General features: G+C 44.2%; 1 protein-coding gene across 1 annotated transcript in view; it reads left to right on the forward strand.

Moving 5' to 3' along the window:
* Window positions 1–4,037: 4,037 nt before the first annotated feature.
* PPIL4 (peptidylprolyl isomerase like 4) overlaps window positions 4,038–17,119 on the forward strand; it is a 36,713-nt gene continuing 23,631 nt past the window's right edge. The window contains exons 1-7 of the mRNA XM_006031767.3: window positions 4,038–4,167; window positions 7,995–8,062; window positions 8,147–8,211; window positions 10,945–11,062; window positions 13,395–13,537; window positions 14,388–14,484; window positions 15,820–15,936. Of these exons, the coding sequence (XP_006031829.1) occupies window positions 4,098–4,167; window positions 7,995–8,062; window positions 8,147–8,211; window positions 10,945–11,062; window positions 13,395–13,537; window positions 14,388–14,484; window positions 15,820–15,936 (678 nt within the window). The 5' untranslated portion in view covers window positions 4,038–4,097. The remainder of the gene's footprint in view (window positions 4,168–7,994; window positions 8,063–8,146; window positions 8,212–10,944; window positions 11,063–13,394; window positions 13,538–14,387; window positions 14,485–15,819; window positions 15,937–17,119) is intronic.

Consider the following 17,119-nt stretch of genomic DNA (forward strand, 5'->3'; position numbering starts at 1 on the left):
CCCCCGCCACACTGCCAAGCGCCGCGGCGGCCGGGGGCGGGGCCGACGCGGCGGTGACAAGCGAGGCACGCTGCCCCGGAAGCTCCGTCGCGGATTGGCCAAGCGCGTGGCCAATGGGCTGCGTGCGACGGCGCTTGCGTGCGACGGCGCTTGCGTGTCACGCCTCACCCCGGCGTTACCCTTGCTTCACCACCTAGAGGGCGCCGAAGTGCCGCCCGAGCCTAACAGCCGCTGCCTGCGGGAGTAACGCATGCGCAGTGGGGAGGGCGTTCTGGCCTGGAGTCCGAGAGGCAGCGAATAAGAATGGCCCTTCTGTGCCCCAGGCAGCAGCCTTCTGCAGAGTCAGGTTCCGCATAGGAGAGCTGTGCCCCCTGCAGCCCCCTTCAGAGATGAGGCTGGTGGTGCCTTTGCATGGTGCAGGCTGACTCTGGCCTTCAGTGGTGTGGGCCTTGTGTCCAGTGTTGCCAACTCTCATCATTTTTGGCATTGCTCTTAAAAGTCTGTGCTTGTGGAATGTGAAAAAAACCTGAGCTCTTTTATGTAGATACTTAAATATAAATAAAAGAAAGAGCTAAGTTTTTCACATTCCCCAAGCATAGGCTTTTAAGAGCAATGCCAAAAATCATGAGAGTTGGCAACACTGTGCATTACTTTGCTGAACACCAACATGGCCACTGTTTCCATCACCACTCTCTTGTCATGCAGATCGTGGTGTGCAAAGGCCCCTTGGAGAGCAGGGCCATGAGTGCCCTGCTGGTTGGTCTGTGGGGTCGCTTGCACACGCTGGCAGGAGTAAGTTGAAGTGACACTTGCCTGGTGATGTGTTGCCCTCCACCAGTGGGGCATAGGTGGTGTGTATTTTAGTGGCTGGGGTACCAACAAGGACCTGATGGTGATACCCACATAGGGGGTTGTTCTGATCACAGACTTAAGGAAATATACCTAAAATGCACTAGCTGTGAAGTAGTTACATGACAATACCTTAACATACAACCAGGCAGAAAAATAAGGGGCCCAGCCCTGTCCTGGTGAGTTTATAGTGTACGCAGAGGCTTACATTAGTATTTTCAGTATGTTCTAAAGCAAGTAGGCATCCAACTCCCTTTGGACATCTGGGCATGAATGCCTAATTTTTTGGGCCCCAATTAAATCCCACCCTTTATACTTCCTCTTGAAATCCCTCTGCCCGGTGTCGCCCCACCCCCCAATGGAGCACTTATCAACCTGTGACCTCACTCCTGTCCCTGTTATCATTTCAGGTTGTCCCAAGTAATTAGTTGATGCATGCCCAGTAGCCCCAACAACGGATGTCAGGGGGGGAACCATTTTCTCTGTGAGTGCAATGCCTATGTTCTTGTTGTGTGTCAAAGAGGCCTGCTAAAGTTCATATTCAACTTGACTTCCTTCTTCTGTCTTCTCTATTTTGGTTTCCTTTATCCCTTGATCATTCTTAGGTTATGTTAGTGAAACCAACCAGCCACTATCCTCCAAAAGGAACTTCCACAAAAAATTATAAAGGACACCTTATCACCAATAGGAGAACTCTTTCCACCAAACCATTACTCCACCTCTGGCTTTGTAGTTCTTGTCCCCAGAAGAACCCTACCTAAAACCTTTGGAAGACAAGCCTGGAATCAGAAATTTGTAATTTTACTGGACACCAAAAAGTATAAATTCACTGAAGACACTGGCTTTATAGCTTGTGATAACTCACCACTTCCTCTGCTAGCTTCTCTTTGCTCCACAGGTTACAGTTGGTGTCCGGGAGGGTGTGACAAGGGATGGATCACTCTAGACATGCCCCCAGTTGCTTAATTGTTGGAGGGCGGTGAAAAAGGTATCTGTCTTGGGAGCTCCTTTTGTGGTTGGGAGAGGGAGGGGAGAGACAGAGCTGGATGTGAAAGCAATCATTGCCACAATGGTAGCTGATTGTGCCATTGTAACCGGTACAGCAGGAGTTGATGTAGTCTTGGGCACCATGTAGCTGCCCTGAGCATGGAGCTGTGCTGCTACCCCTCTAAGTGCCCCATTCATAAATTCTCCCTCTAAAGCATCTACTACTGTCACTGTCAGAGAGAGAGTATTGGGCTAGATGAACCATTAATTGCTCTAACTTGCACTTAGCCCATATTGTCCTAAGTGGTAGATTGTGACTAATTCTTTTCCAGACCTGATAAAGGCTGCTTGAAGCCCCAAATCTCTCTCCCAACTGTATAAGGTGATCCAGTAAAAGAGATTCCTCATTTCCCAAATCTTGCTTCTCTTGTAAAGCTTTAATTACCTCATTTGAAGAACAGAATCAGGTCTGCTAATGATTACTATTAGGATTAATTCCATCCCTCTTTTTCCTCTAAAGTCTTCACAGGAAATTTGTGCTTGGTCAGTTAAACAAGGTGTGTAGTCAAAGATTAAAATCTTCTACAGAACATTCAACAGAACATGTAGTGTTTCCATTTACTCCCATGTTGTTGGAACCACTGGGAAATCAACAGTGTTGAGTTTAGAGGGGTATAGGGGAAACTAGGGAGGTTGCACTGGTGCACTTGCAACCCCTTTGATTCCTGTTGATTAAAACCAGTTGCCTGGCAGTGGCATTGCCTAGTCAGGCAATGTTGAGGGAGTCAATCAATTTTATGGCTTCTTGTAATCCACCTGATCCTTTCTAAACTCTTCATTCCACGTGTTAACAACCCTCTCCTTTTTAATGGTCTTGATGTTCCACCAATCCAGCCCTCCATTGCTGTGCACTGTTGCTATCTCTTAACAAAGGGGCAGGCAAAATCTGGATTGGGCCTACAGTGGACTCTATTTCCCAGCAGCTCCTGGCTGCATCACTGCAGCTGGTTTCTATGGAGACCCCAGGAGTGGCAGAGCTGTGACAGCATGGGGCCAAGTTTTCCATGGAGACAGGTCCCAGCAGCATTGGCAAGGCACTGTAGCATGGCAGGGAGCTGCTCCAGGGCCCTGATCTTGTGGCAGTGACAGCGTGGTCCAGAGCTGGGGCAGAGCTGCTGCCCACGTGCCTTGGGCAGGGGCATGCAGGCAGCAGATCGCAGCTTTGCCCCAGCTCTGGACCACGCTGGCTGTCATCACTGTAAGATCCCAGCCCAGGCCCTGGAGCAGCTCCTGCGCCTTGCCAGTGCTGCTGGAGCTGGTCTCCATGGAGACCCTGGCCCCCTGCGTTGTCATGGCCATGCTGCTCCTGGATCTCCATGGAAACCAGATGCAGGCAGCCAGAGACACCATTTTGCCCACCCCTATGATAGTGGCTCCCAGGAACGACACCCCTACATCACTGCCCTGCAGATTGAACTAATTCCGGTGAAGTCATATGTATGTTTGCTTCAGTCTTAAACTGAGTAACACAGCCCTTGGCCCCTAGCCTTAGTGAAACATCTAGTTTCAAGTGGAGAAAAATAGGCATTGCTTCCATGTGAGGATGCACCTCAGTCTCTGCACCTCATACTTCTACATCCGCCCACAGATGGGAGCTACATTAAAGTTGGTGGAGGGGGGAAGGGACCTGGCACTTCTAAACCCCAACTGCGGAGAGAAGGGTGTTGGCTGTAATCGTGTTGGTCTAGGGATGTAGGCTGGCAAGGTTCTTTGGGCAGATGTGATATCTTATTAGACCAACTAAATAGTTGGAAACATTGTTCTTCGCAAGCTTTCAGGCACAAATCCACTTCTTCAGGCATTGGGAGTCTCAGGCATTCAGGGTCCGTACCTGAATGCTTGCAAATAATTTTTTTCCCCCAACTATTTAGTTGGTCTGATAAAAGATATTGCATCTACCCAAAAAGCCTTGCTTGCCTGAGCCTGCAAGTAGGGAACAGATAGACCTTCAGAACCGAAATCTAGAACAGAGCGCCAACTCCCGCCTTGCGCACGCACACTGAAGGCATAGGGGACGCAAGCTTTGCCCCCGAACAGCCCCGCCCCTCCCTGCGTCCTCCAATGCGCATGCGCACCGTAGCCCTCCGCCGCGCAACCGATAGGGGGCGCTTGTCACGCGGGGGACGTGTGCGCATGCGCGGAGCGCTTCACCAAGCGCCGGTGGGGGAGGGGAGAGCGGAGGCGGAGGGTAGTGCCGGGCTATGGCGGTGCTGCTGGAGACCACGCTGGGCGACCTGGTGATCGACTTGTACACGGAGGAGCGGCCGCGCGGTGAGGCGGGGGCGAAGGGAAAAGAGCCAAGGGCCGGGCCGGCCACCGGGCGACTGATCGGAACTGCGCTATTACCAACCGCTACTCGCGCCGTTAAAGGCCGTGAAGCGCTACGCATGCGCGAGGGTGTTGCTAGGTGGGAGGTGGTACGCGGTACGCATGCGCGAGGGGTGGCAGGCCGAGGCTGGAGGGTGTTCTGAGCCGCCCGTGGCGGGCGGAGCTGGCTACACCTGCGCGGTGGCTGAGTTCTGACGTAGGAAACAGTTGGGGGCGGGGGGGGGGCAAAGAGAGTCATAGACCTGATAGTCCATGGGACAGGGGCGACCAAGCTGGGGTTTCTGAATGGATAGGCCAAGAAGAAGAAAGTGGGGTAGTGGATTAGGCAGGGAGCAGAAAGCAGAGCAGTGGATCGGACAGAAAGAGCATGGATTGGGAATGGAGCCCAGAGCATGGAGCAGAAAGCAGAGCAGTGGGTTAGATGGGGAACAGAAAGCAGTGTGTGGACTGGACAGAAAGGGCAGTGGGTGGGCAGGGAGCACAGCACATGGAGCAGAAAACAGAGCAGTGAATCAGGCAGAGTACTGAGTACTGGGCAGAGCTGCAGATAACTGAGTTTATTTCATCTGGGGAAGAGAAGACTGATGGGGGATTCAGTGGTAGCCTTCAGCTGGCAAGAGTCCAGCAGAGGGCAGTGAAAATGGTTCGGGGTCTGGGGCCCATGACTTCTGAGCTGAGGCTGAGGGAAGTGGGTTTATTTAGTCTGTAGAAGAGAAGACTGAGGTGGGATTTAATTGCAGCTTTCAACTACCTGAAGGTGGGGGTGGGATCGAAAGAGGATGGAGCTAGACTGTTCTCAGTTGTGGCAGATGACAACAAGGAGCAATGGTCTCAAGCTGCAGCAGGGAAGTTTAGGTTAGATATTAGGAAACACTTTCTCATGAAAACGGTAGTATAGCGCTGAACAGGCTGTCCAGTGAGGTGGTGTAATCTCCATCCTGGGAAGTTTTCAAGACCTATCTAGACAAGTTTTGTCTGGGATGATCTAGTTGGGGATGGTTCTGCTTTGAGCAGGGGTTTGGACTAGATGACCTCCTGAGGTCCCTTCCAGCCCTCATTTTCTATGATAAGGCAGGGAAAAGTGCTCAGAGTGTCACTCAAGGAGGGCAGCTTAATTTGTAGCATACCTGCCAAAAAGTTTGGCCTCTAGTGGTCCAGGATTTATACTAGAGGAAGAGATTGTTTTTGGTGCTTTCTGTTTATTGTTCATTGGCCCAACTGTATAGTTATCATTTATACATATAGTTACCACCTTGGGATACCAAGTATGCCTCTTCAGGCTCTGGCCTGAGGAACGTCTGATTAGTGCCCAGAAGCTTGTCAAATTTCTCTCCCAGCTATGCAGTTGGTCAGATAAAAGATGTCACCAAAACCCCTTTACTTTGAGGGAGCTCCTCTTAGAAACCAGGTTCATAGGGGAGGAATTGATGTAAGTCAGCAGCTTGAGCACTGATTTCACAGGATCTGAATTGACAGAAACCCTGCTAGAAAACAGCTTGGTTGTCTCTTGTTTTTTATTTATACTTTGAGCCCTTTTTCTCAAGAAAGGGCATATTTCCTGGTTTGGTAAGGATTAGAGCATGTTTTTGCAGCCAGATGCAGCATTTATACTAAGTTTGGTTCTCCTTTCCAGTCTAAACAGGAGGATGCACTAAAAATCACTCCTGGGAGACCTTCTCCTGTGAGAGTGAATGTTTGTACATAGTTTCATAGTTGGTAGGGTCGGAAGAGACCTGAGCAGATCATCAAGTCCTACCCCCTGCCATGGCAGGAAAGAGTACTGGGGTCAAACGACCCTGGCGAGGTGTTCATCCAGCCTCCTCTTAAAGACTCCCAGGGTAGGAGCCCGCACCACTTCACTTGGAAGTTGGTTCCAGATCCTAGCCGCCCTGACTGTGAAGTAGCACCTCCTGATGTCTAGTCTGAATGTACCCTCTGCCAGCTTGTGACCGTTATTTCTTGTCACTCCTGGTAGTGCTCAGGGGAACAGGGACTCCCCCAATGCCTGCTGGTCCCCTCTGACTAGTTTGTAACAGGCCACTAGATCCCCCCCCTCAGCCTTCTCTTGTGGAGGCTGAACAGGTTCAGGTCCCTTAGCCTCTCCTCATAAGGCCTGCCCTGCTGCCCCCTGATCATGCGGGTGGCCCTCCTCTGGACCCGCTCCAAGTTGTCCACATCCCTCCTGAAGTGCGGTGTCCAGACCTGGACGCAGTACTCCAACTGCGGCCTGACCAGTGCTGCATAAAGCGGGAGGGTCACCTCCTTGGACCTGCTCGAGATGCATCTGTGGATGCATGACAAGGTATGGTTGGCCTTCCTGACCGTGTCCCCACACTGTTGGCCCATGTTCATTTTGGCATCGATAATGACTCCAAGATCCTTTTCTGTCTCTGCACTGACGAGAAGTGAGTTCCCCAGCCTGTAGGTATGCTGTTGGTGTCCCCTAGTTTTTCAATGAGAATGGGGTGGGAGACCGTGTTGAAGGCCTTCCTAAAGTCCAGAAAGACTACATCCACTGCTACCCCTGCATCTAAGGATTTTGTGACCTAGTCATAGAAGGCCACCAGGTTGGTCTGACAGGACCTGCCTCTAATGAACCCGTGTTGGTTGCCCCTAAGCATAATCTCCCCTGGTGGCCCCTCGTGGACATGCGCCAGGATAATTCTCTCAAAAAGCTTACCCAGGATCGAGGTAAGACTAACTGGCCTATAGTTTCCTGGGTCCTCCTTTCTCCCTTTTTTGAAAATGGGAACCACGTTGGCCCTTTTTGCATTGTGGCCGAGTTGCATCAAGCCACAGCAGAAATTAAAATTGAAATGCACAGAACAGTGGAAGTAGGTTTTTTATGAAATAAAACAATTTTAAATATCCTGGACATGTAGGGGGGAAAGGAAACCCCAAACATCTCACATTAAACTAGCTAACTTAATGAAAGTATTGTAGTCAGTGAACTAATTTTATGGTTGCCATATCCTTCAAGATTTCAGAGCAAGTAAATCTCTTCAGAGGCCTCATTTTTAGTGCCCTGTTGGTTTCTGAACTTTGGCAACCAATGTCAACTTCTTCAGTATTATTTAATATATTTGAATCACAGATTTTAATAAAGATAGATCTTTGATTTAGATTGTCATACTTTCACATTTCATTTTAGATAGGATTATTTTTAAGAGGAATAGCATTTCATATAGATTTTGATTCCAAGTTAAGCCTATTTTTATTTTGAAACAGAATTCATTTTTGCAATTAGGATATACATAAGTAGAAGGGATTTGGGATGTGAAAAGTTTGTGGTGGTGAAGTTAAATGTTTAAGTTTTCTGTATGCAGACCTTAGGTTCCATGTATAATTTCAAGTGGATGTGGATTTTTATTACTTAATTTTTTCCTTATTTATATACCTCAGTTCTTATCCGGAATCAAGTTGTCATACTACACACAGTAGAAATCTTGGTTTATACAACAAAATACCAAGTAAATGCATTAGCTAGTAAATTGAAAGGCCAACTATGACTTTGTCCCTGGGACCTGTTATTTAGGAAAGCCTGGAAACAAGGGAAGGGAAATATATGTAGTTGCTTGTTGTACAAATAGTATATAAAATCCTAAATATGACTGGTGAATTTAGGTTCTAGGAAGAGATCTGTTCCTTAGATGTACAGAAGTGCTCAGAGAATAAGAAAGTACTAATACGGGTTATAAGAAAACCTGTGTGCAAATGTAATTATTAATAGAATTTTGTTTCCTGTTAAGTTTTGGTACAATTTCTTACAGCTTGTCTGAATTTTCTGAAGCTTTGCAAAATCAAATACTACAATTACTGCCTAGTTCATAATGTACAGGTGAGTATATAATGGACTTTTTTTTCCCTCTTTGTCTAAACTTACAAGTACCCAGATTAATTGCTTTGTACTTTGCTGTTATAGAGAGATTTTATTATACAAACTGGTGATCCCCAGGGGACTGGACGTGGAGGGGAGTCCATTTTTTGGTGAGTAAAACATATTTTTGTAGCTAAAATGAAGTGATCTAGCACTTGACCCCATTTGGACTTGCTTAGCTAAATTCAGCAGGCAGGATTCACTGTTGGGGTATAAGGTGCGGACCCTTTTGAGGGTGTGGACAGGCATCTGCCCCATTCTAACTCCCCATTCAGGCCCCCACTCTAACATAAAGCACCACGAGTTAGAGCACCCCCCTCAACCCAACAGACATTTACCTGTTGGATTGGGGGGTGGAAGGGAACGGAGTCTGTTTCGACCAGCCCTCCTGGCCAACAGGATATAGCCTACCTGCACTGCCCCTCTCCCCAGCCCTGTCCCCCTCCTTCCAGCTCTGGGGCTGACAGCAGGGAGGGAGGGAGAAGCAAGCAGCAGCACTCTGCCAACTGGGCTTTGCATGGCCTGAGCTGTAGGGGGGAGTGGGGTGGATTGGAGCCCCTTCCCACCTCATGGACCTTCCCCTTCCCCTCCAGCTGCTCCTAGGTGGGGTACTGGCAGGGGAGCCAGACCAGGCCCTCGAGGCAAGGGGGCTCTGATCCCCTCCCATCCCCACTCCAGCTCAGGCTGGGCAGGCTGGCAAGTTGTGCTGATCCTTTCCCCCTCTCTGCTTTACCTGGCCTGAGGTGGGTGGGGGAAAGGAGGTGGAATGCTGCTTGCCTCCCTCTCCCACCTCCCTCCCTGCCGACCCTGGGGTGAGGCTGGGCTGCATCAGTGCAGCCCTGAACACAAGAGAAATTAACCCTAGGGAACACAAGTTCCCTAAGGCACTTTTTTAAAGCAGAGCATCTTCACCTGATACCTCATTTGAGGAGGGCTAATTTTTCTCATGATTGGCTACTTTAAAAGCTCTCTGAAGTTATGCACGTGTGTCACAGCATGGCTGTAGAGCACTTTAAAGGGCCCAATCATGCAAAAAATGTAACTACTGTCTGCTCCCTGAATCTCTTGATTCCTTGTGTATTGCCTATGCTGTCTTTTGGTCCTATATACTGTATTTTCCCAAACAACTGTCTTGGATTTGGGTAAATAAAGTACTTAGTCTTCATTTTTCTGGACAGCATACTACCCTCTGTACTTTTGACATCAATTTAATGATGGGTGTATACATGATGGTATGTTTGGGTACCCATACAGCGTGGACCAAATGAGCCCCTCTGTGGAAGGCAACTCAGTGTGTGATCAAACTAGTCTCTGTGAAAGACAGCATATTTCTCCCATAGTGCTGAGAAATTTGGAGGGATGCCATTCTAGTTGTATCTTACAACAAAACGTCTTTATTTTTAAAGGAGATGGAACAGGTGACTCTACTAAAATTTCTATATTTGTGTGTGAAGACCATGCTGAACCCTCCATCAAAATCTGTAAAATTGTTATTTGAGTTCAATCACTTAGATTAAACATGTGCAGTGTGCTTTCTTGTGATAGAAAATTGGAGAATCTGGTGTGGGTTGTTTTAGAGGGTCACATTCAGGAAACTGGAGATTAAAAAGAAAATTGTACCCTTCTTATAAAACTTCATCTTCCGAAGTAATACATTTAGCAGATGGAGTCATTCAGACAGCTGTAACTAGAATTTTAATTAATTTTGAAATCTTCCATAACTGTGTCCTTTGAAAATGATGTTTTATGGGGAAAATGAGTTGAAATCATGTGAAGGATGCAGGGAGGGAAGGACACAAAAAAGACTATTTATCTCCTGGTAATTGAATCATGTAGCAGAGTGCAGATAATTGGACTGTTGCATATTTCATTGGTTAACACTCTTCCAGACTTGTTTTGGAGGGAGTGCACAGAAAAAATGCAGGTTCATACTAGACTATAATGGAGTCAGAGAGATATGGCTATAACATGGGCAAAAGTTGTAGGGTCAGTGGGAGGAGTACTCAGCTGTGTCTTTGGACCATTAAGGGTCCAAATGTATTGATATGTTTAGTCATTAGATCACATCTAGTCTCTGCCTCATTTGCACTTTTCCATATGGTATACAAATGTTACTTTATTTGCCTTACTGTCTAATTACTCGTGTGCTTCCTCCCAGAAATGCCAAGCAGACTTGCTTCTCTCTTGTTCTGCTGCACTTAGTGGGGTTGCATCAGGTTTGATTAAAATTGGTGTAAACAGGTTCACATCTCTTAAACTGAAAGTGTTGTTTTAAAATGATTTCATTAAACTTGTGTAACTGTGAGTATAGACCCAGTCTCTTAGCTGAGGGGAAAAACAAGTATGAGATTAGACTTCAGTACTTTAAGCAGTGTATCCCATCTAGTATACCTTGACAGTTGATGTGTGAAATTTAATTTTTAGCTCTTCCTGTTAGTCAGTTTTAGACTATGCACAGATGTATTAGTTTTCTCTTTGTTTTAAAAGAGGAATTCAGAGTGTCAACCACTTTTATATGTATAAAGTTACACTTAAGTTTTCCACACTGTACTACAAGTCAGTTTTTACAATTATTTTGACAGTCTAGCAAATTAACATTTGTACATTGTCATACCTAGATACCAATTTTTTAAATAAATTATAAAACAACTTACTAAAATGCCTCCAAGAAAAACTGTCTGTATTGTCTATGATACATATTGGCTCACCTACTCCCATGTAGATTAAACTGGCAGAGATGCAGTGTACACTAGCAGTTTTATTACACTGTTCTATAGCATTTGTTTCATTGTTGACCTTTTTTAAGTCCTGCTGTTCCATAACTTTATTGTATATATTTTCAGTAAACTGTATGGCGATCAAGCTAGATTTTTCGAGTCAGAAAAGGTGCCAAGAATTAAGCACAAGAAAAAAGGAACAGTGTCAATGGTGAACAATGGCAATGATCAGCATGGATCTCAGGTCAGCACACAGAATTGGGATGCCTTGCTCTGAATCCGGAATAACCAAAGAGAAGCTGAAGAGTTTACTGAAAGTTCATTACAATGCAAATAACAGTTACTCTCACATTTCTTCCTTTGCTATGGACAAATCTGTCTAAATAAGGGCAGTGGGACATACATTTTGTATAATTCCTAGTGGCAGCCTATGTAGTTGCCCTCTGAAAAGAGGAAAAATTACTGTCTGAAGCTAAAAGCTTTCCCAAGTATTTAAGACATTTTCTCTTTCAGAGAGGTGATTTGTTCACAAGGTACATCTACATGTTGCTGTGCTTTAGTACTTCATTTTGGAAGCACTAAAGCATGGCACAGTATGAGCTGTTACTGTGTCATGCACGCTGTGCATGGGTAAATTTTCCAGCTACATCGTTGTACCGGTGCACTATACTGTGGGAGTGCGCCGCTACAATGAAGTAGCTGGTGATCACAGGTAGACCCACATGATCACTACATTGCCATAGCACACCATACGGCGATGTAGTGCGACCAGTAGATGCACCCACGGTGTCAGTAACTTGACTTGCATGTTCCTACTAGTCTGTGGAATGAAAGGTGAACCTCCTTTTATCAGTGTACTTTAAATACATACCTGGAGTATGCACTCATGCAAACTTAATGTAAGCAGTGCTCATTAAGTATACCACATTTAAGCACTGCTTACATCACTGACAAAGACCGTTACTTACAGAATATTATAGTTAGCTTACAGTTAATGGGAGAGCAATTACATTGTAAAGTAGATAATGGGGCTTCAAAGTAGTTTTGCACTTATGTGGTTTATGCACTTAATATGCAAATAACTAGACTTTACAGTGTAAGCAATAGACAAATGGGACAGGCATTGTGTTATGCAGTTCAATGAGTTATGTACTTATCTGGTAGGCAAAAACGTGGAATACACTAGTAAATAGATACTGATAAGGTGTCATCAGTTATTTTTTAATGAGCTTATAACTTTTTATTTTTAATAACCTTGCTTAACTTGGAGTATGAAATCATGCTTTATTACACGTGTTCTCCATCCCATTCACATATTAGTTTGTTATTGTAGAACTGCTCAGAGATGCTAGCTTGATAGAATGCTAATCATTATTTTTGGCCTCAAAAAGACAGTGTAGTCTAACTAGCCGCTTGTGTAAGTATCCCTTACATCTACATTATTTTAAAAAATAAAATCAATTTTCTCTTTTGATCTTAGGAAAATCTGTCAGTTCCTCCTAGCTTTCATATCAATAGAATTCATTTTTAATTCATAGCATTTGGTATCCTAAAATATTTCATTTGAGAGAGAAGTCATAGAGAGGAAATTATGTGGAGTTGGCAAAAAGATACAGTATGACTGAGATTAGGTTAAATCTTGCTTTACGCTTCTAGCCATAATAATGACAGAACAAGGACTAATGTTCTCAAGTTGTAGCAAGGGAAGTTTAGGTTAGATATTAGGAAGAACTTTCTCATGAGGGAGGGCATTAAAGCACTGGGAAAGGTTACCAAGAGAGGTGGTAAAATCTCCGTCCTTGGAGGTTTTTAAGACTGGCTAGACAAAGCCTTGGCTGGGATGATCTAGTCTGGGATGGTTCTGCTTTGAGCAGGGGGTCTTGAGGTTCCTTCCAACCCTAATTTTATGTGATTCTATGCTTCTCTAATTATGTCCAGGTAAATACACCAGTAAACCCAGACTTTCAGTCTGATTGTAAAAGATGGGTATTGTGGTTACTTTTAATAATTACCTGCTGTAATAAATGAAAGTTGTTTGGGTGGTTTAAATTCTCATAGTTATTCTACAGAACTGTGTCAGTTTACAGTGGTGCTCAGTGTTTTCGTGTCACGGGCCAAATGAGTGACATGGGGCTAGTCCATGGGGTGGGTGGGGCCTGCACACCTAGATCTGGATCACGCTGCCCCCAGCTAGCCCTATGCGTTGGGACTGGGACCCTGTGCCACCTCTACCTGGCCCTGTGTGCTGGGATTGGGTCCTACACCACCCTGCATGCTGGATCTAGTGTGCAGGAGAATAGTCCGCAGGCACCTCATGGACCTTTAGGGGAGCCCCTCAGGCCAGGGGACAAGAGACTGGAAGCTGGATCTGGCCCACGGACTAGGAGTTGAGCACTCCTGGTTTACACCACTTGAGGGTCTAGACAGAAATTTTAATATCTTAGCTGCAGCTGACAAGAGAGATAACAGTCTTGCACTGAGGTCAATAGGTGTTTTTTCAGTGAGTGCAGTACAGATTACAGCGTGGCTCTGTTTTAGTACTTGTGGTAAGCAATTTTGTATCTTGTCTTTTTTAGTTTCTTATTACCACTGGAGAAAACCTAGATTACCTTGATGGCGTACACACTGTGTTTGGAGAAGTAACAGAAGGCATAGATGTATTGATGAAAATAAATGAGACCTTTGTTGACAAGGAGTTTGTTCCTTATCAGGATATTAGGTATGACTGGGTTTATCTGCTGCTTTAGAGGGTGCATTATGATATGGCAAAAACTGGTTTCTTGATCCTTCTGGAAGCGAATTAATATAAAAATGTCAGGATGTTTGTGACTGGTACGTAGAATGCTTCTTTATTCCAGTCCTAATGGTTGATATTATGTCACTATGTGTTTTAGAGGGATTTAGGTCCTTCTCTGAAAGTGGGCATACCCACACTGAAGGTCATTACAGCTATTTTATCAGTAGAAATATAAATTGTGGGCCTAAAATCTACATTTTCATTCTAAAGCAGATTATGTTCATAGAGCCACATTGACACGTGAGTTTTCATGATCAGGCTTGCTGATGGGATGGAATTGTTATTTAGACCACACAAAATAATTTTACAATATTCTTAATCTCTATAATTACTTTAGGGGAGTTCATCACTTCAGGGGAGTTCAATTCAATTTTTTTGACCCCATGTAACTAAAAATGCCTGTAATTTATCAAGTCTCCATTGATAAAGTATGCGGAGGTAAGAGGTTAAGAAAGATTGAATTGATGGTATTCCTAAGACTTAACTAGGTAAACTGTTAGTCTAGAAACAAGCGACTTGGAAAATTAGCCCATACTAATAAAACCATTAATTTTACCCTTTATATCCCAGCAGGCTTTGCATGTTAGCTTTACTAAAACAGTATTTCCAGCTATTATTTACTAGCATAACTATATCCAGTGTTTACCCTGTTAACCCAACAGTAATATATAAACATAAGTATTACAAAGATTGTTTTGTTGTTAAGAGCCATGCTCTTTGGTACTTAAATAAAATCTGTTAATACTTGGTTTTATTTTAAATTTATCATTAGGATAAATCATACAGTGATTTTAGATGATCCATTTGATGACCCACCTGGTTTGACGATTCCTGATCGCTCTCCAGAGCCCACTAAGGAACAGCTGAATGTGAGCATTCTTAACAGCTTTAGGTGTTGGAAGGGAATATTTGGGCTGAATAGATAGGTCTTCATTGCAGGCTAGATCCACCCAAGTATTTGTGTGTGAATTATCCAAATGGTTTAAATGAGGCTATCCAGGCTTCTTTTCTTTTGAAAAATAATTCAAAGCTTATTCTTTTTTTCTGTCTTAAGAACTTTTATCAGCATTTTGATATAAGAAAATAGTTTTAATTGGAGAGTACTACTTATACCAGCAGACATACTGATGTGTTTTTTGTCTGTATTCCAATGGAAGATGTTTCCTAAGAACAGTTCAAATTATAACTCATTTAATTGATTCTGTTCTGCAGTTATTAGAGCTGCTATATAGAATTTACTGTTTGTGGGGAAAGAATGTTTCAAGAGCAGGAACATTATTTTTTTCAGTCTTAACAAGTAGCATGGTGATTTTTGTTTTAGCACTCGACTGGAATAGAAGGATATCAAAGATGGTATATTTGCATTCCCTATTTCTAAATAAGGGGTTTGGTAGTCCAGTGCTTACCATGCTAATGCTTGAAAGTTTTTTATACTGAGAGACACTTGGGGAGGAAACAGAGGGATAAACCTCTAGCTCTGTTGAAGTGTTTTTAACTGGGAAGTTCAGAAAAAGTAACTACTTAGTTTTAAATATGTTTACATGTGGAGGCTTGACTAGATGCAGTAGTAGAAAACAGACTTCCTGTCTTTGAACTGGAGTGGGCAAAATGACAGATCAGCCCAGTGGCCAGATTACATTTCCCAGCAGCCCTTGCCTGTGTCGCTATGGCCAGTTTCGATGGGGATACCAGGAGCAGTCGGGCCGTGACAGTGTGGGGCCAGCATTTCCATGGAGACCTGCCCAAGCAGCACTGGCGGGGTGCGTGGCTGGGCAAGGAGCTGCTCTGGGGCCAAAACTGGATCTTGCAGTGGTGACAGCATGGTCTGGAGTCTGCTGCCTGCATGCAGGCAGGGCTGCTGGGAAATGGAGTCCACATTTCTAACACTGCTTTACTTACTTCATTTTAGGGAAGTGTATCCCTCTTTCCTAAAAATATTTTAGTAAAATGAGTTGGTATGTATGCTTTGGGGAAGAAGTATGAGATACCGAGGTGAAGAATGTTAGAACATCTAACTGAATCTAGCCCAGACCGACTGAAACTCATTACTGTACTAAGTGAAGGCTGTTTCCTTGTCTCTGGCAATCTTGGCTCAGTTCTTCAGTGTGTATTTCTTATTTCTACCACAAAATACTGTAAAAAACGATAAAGCTAGGTCAGGGTTCAGTGGTATTAAAATGCTGTTTCATTTTTCAATTTTTCAGAGTGGTAGAATAGGAGCAGATGAAGAAATTGATGATTTCAAAGGAAGGCCTGCTGATGAAGTGGAAGAAATTCAAGCAGAGAAAGAAGCAAAAACTCGAGCCATTCTTCTGGAAATGGTAAACCTCTCCCTTTCTTTGCCTCATCAGAGAGAGTGCTTCCTTGTGTGCATATGTACTATACATATCATGTGTAGATGAGTATGTATTTAAGCCAACTGGTTGCCTTTAATTTTCTTAGAGATGTAAGCATCATCCATCACCAGATTTTGATACCAGGGACCCTGAGTGAATTAAAGAAATCAAGTATGGGAATTTGGTTGTTCATTGTTAGGAGGATATTTCTCAGTAAGACTGATGCCATCTTGGTTCTAAACTAAGGACTAAAAGAAGATAAGGGTTTAGTAGAGCTTGCTAGAAAAGCTTGTCCCATTTTATACCTTTATTCTACTAAATAGTTTTTTTCTTTGTTGTTGAAGATTTTCAGCATGTTTGTGGCAGGGTTTAACTTAAAATAATTTTTCAGATTCAAATAGTGGAATTGCAAATACAGAGGAGAGCAGCGAGGCTTCTTCCTGCTTATAGAATTAGAAAAAAATAATAAAATGAACTAAAGAACAACAAGCAATATTATTAATTTGATTTGAGTATGGTAGCAAAGTGCTCAAGTGACTGCAGTTTCAAGGCCACATAAACAGAAGTAGCTGTGTGTTTTGTTTTGTTTTATTTTTTAAATTGCTGGTGGTAGGCATTTAATGTATAGCAGAGATTGATCCCATGGTATGGCCAGGATGGGCCCCTATCCTGCAGAAGGATGAATGAGTGTTGAGTCCTTCATTCTGTAGCATGTAGCTGTATGACTACTGATACATTTTTACGATCAGAGCAAACAAGGTTAAGTTTGTGAATTATTAGTTTAGTAGTCCACGCAGTGATTCTCAGTGGGTACATCTATACATGTGCTGTACTGCGAAGTAGACTAATTAGCTGTCTATTCTACGGTACACTGTCTAGTGCCAGTATTAGGGTGCAGTAAACTAATAACTACGGCATAACATAGTATGTCGGAGATAGTAAAATCTTACAGCAGAGTAATTAACTGCACTGAAATGTGTGTGTAGGCACTGACCAGGAGCATAAATTGCTGCTGGTCAGCCCAGCCAGCTGGAAGCCTGATCTGCTCTGGCTCAAATTGCTGCCGTCCTGGATGCACATGTAGACACTGTACCTAGGAGCAGTTTAATCTGGCTTGAACAGCTCTGGAGTTTATTGCTTTGCATTAATTGCAGATGTAGATGTACCC

This window comes from Alligator sinensis, unplaced genomic scaffold (assembly GCF_000455745.1).
Source record: "Alligator sinensis unplaced genomic scaffold, ASM45574v1 scaffold608_2, whole genome shotgun sequence".
Lineage (NCBI taxonomy): Eukaryota > Metazoa > Chordata > Crocodylia > Alligatoridae > Alligator > Alligator sinensis.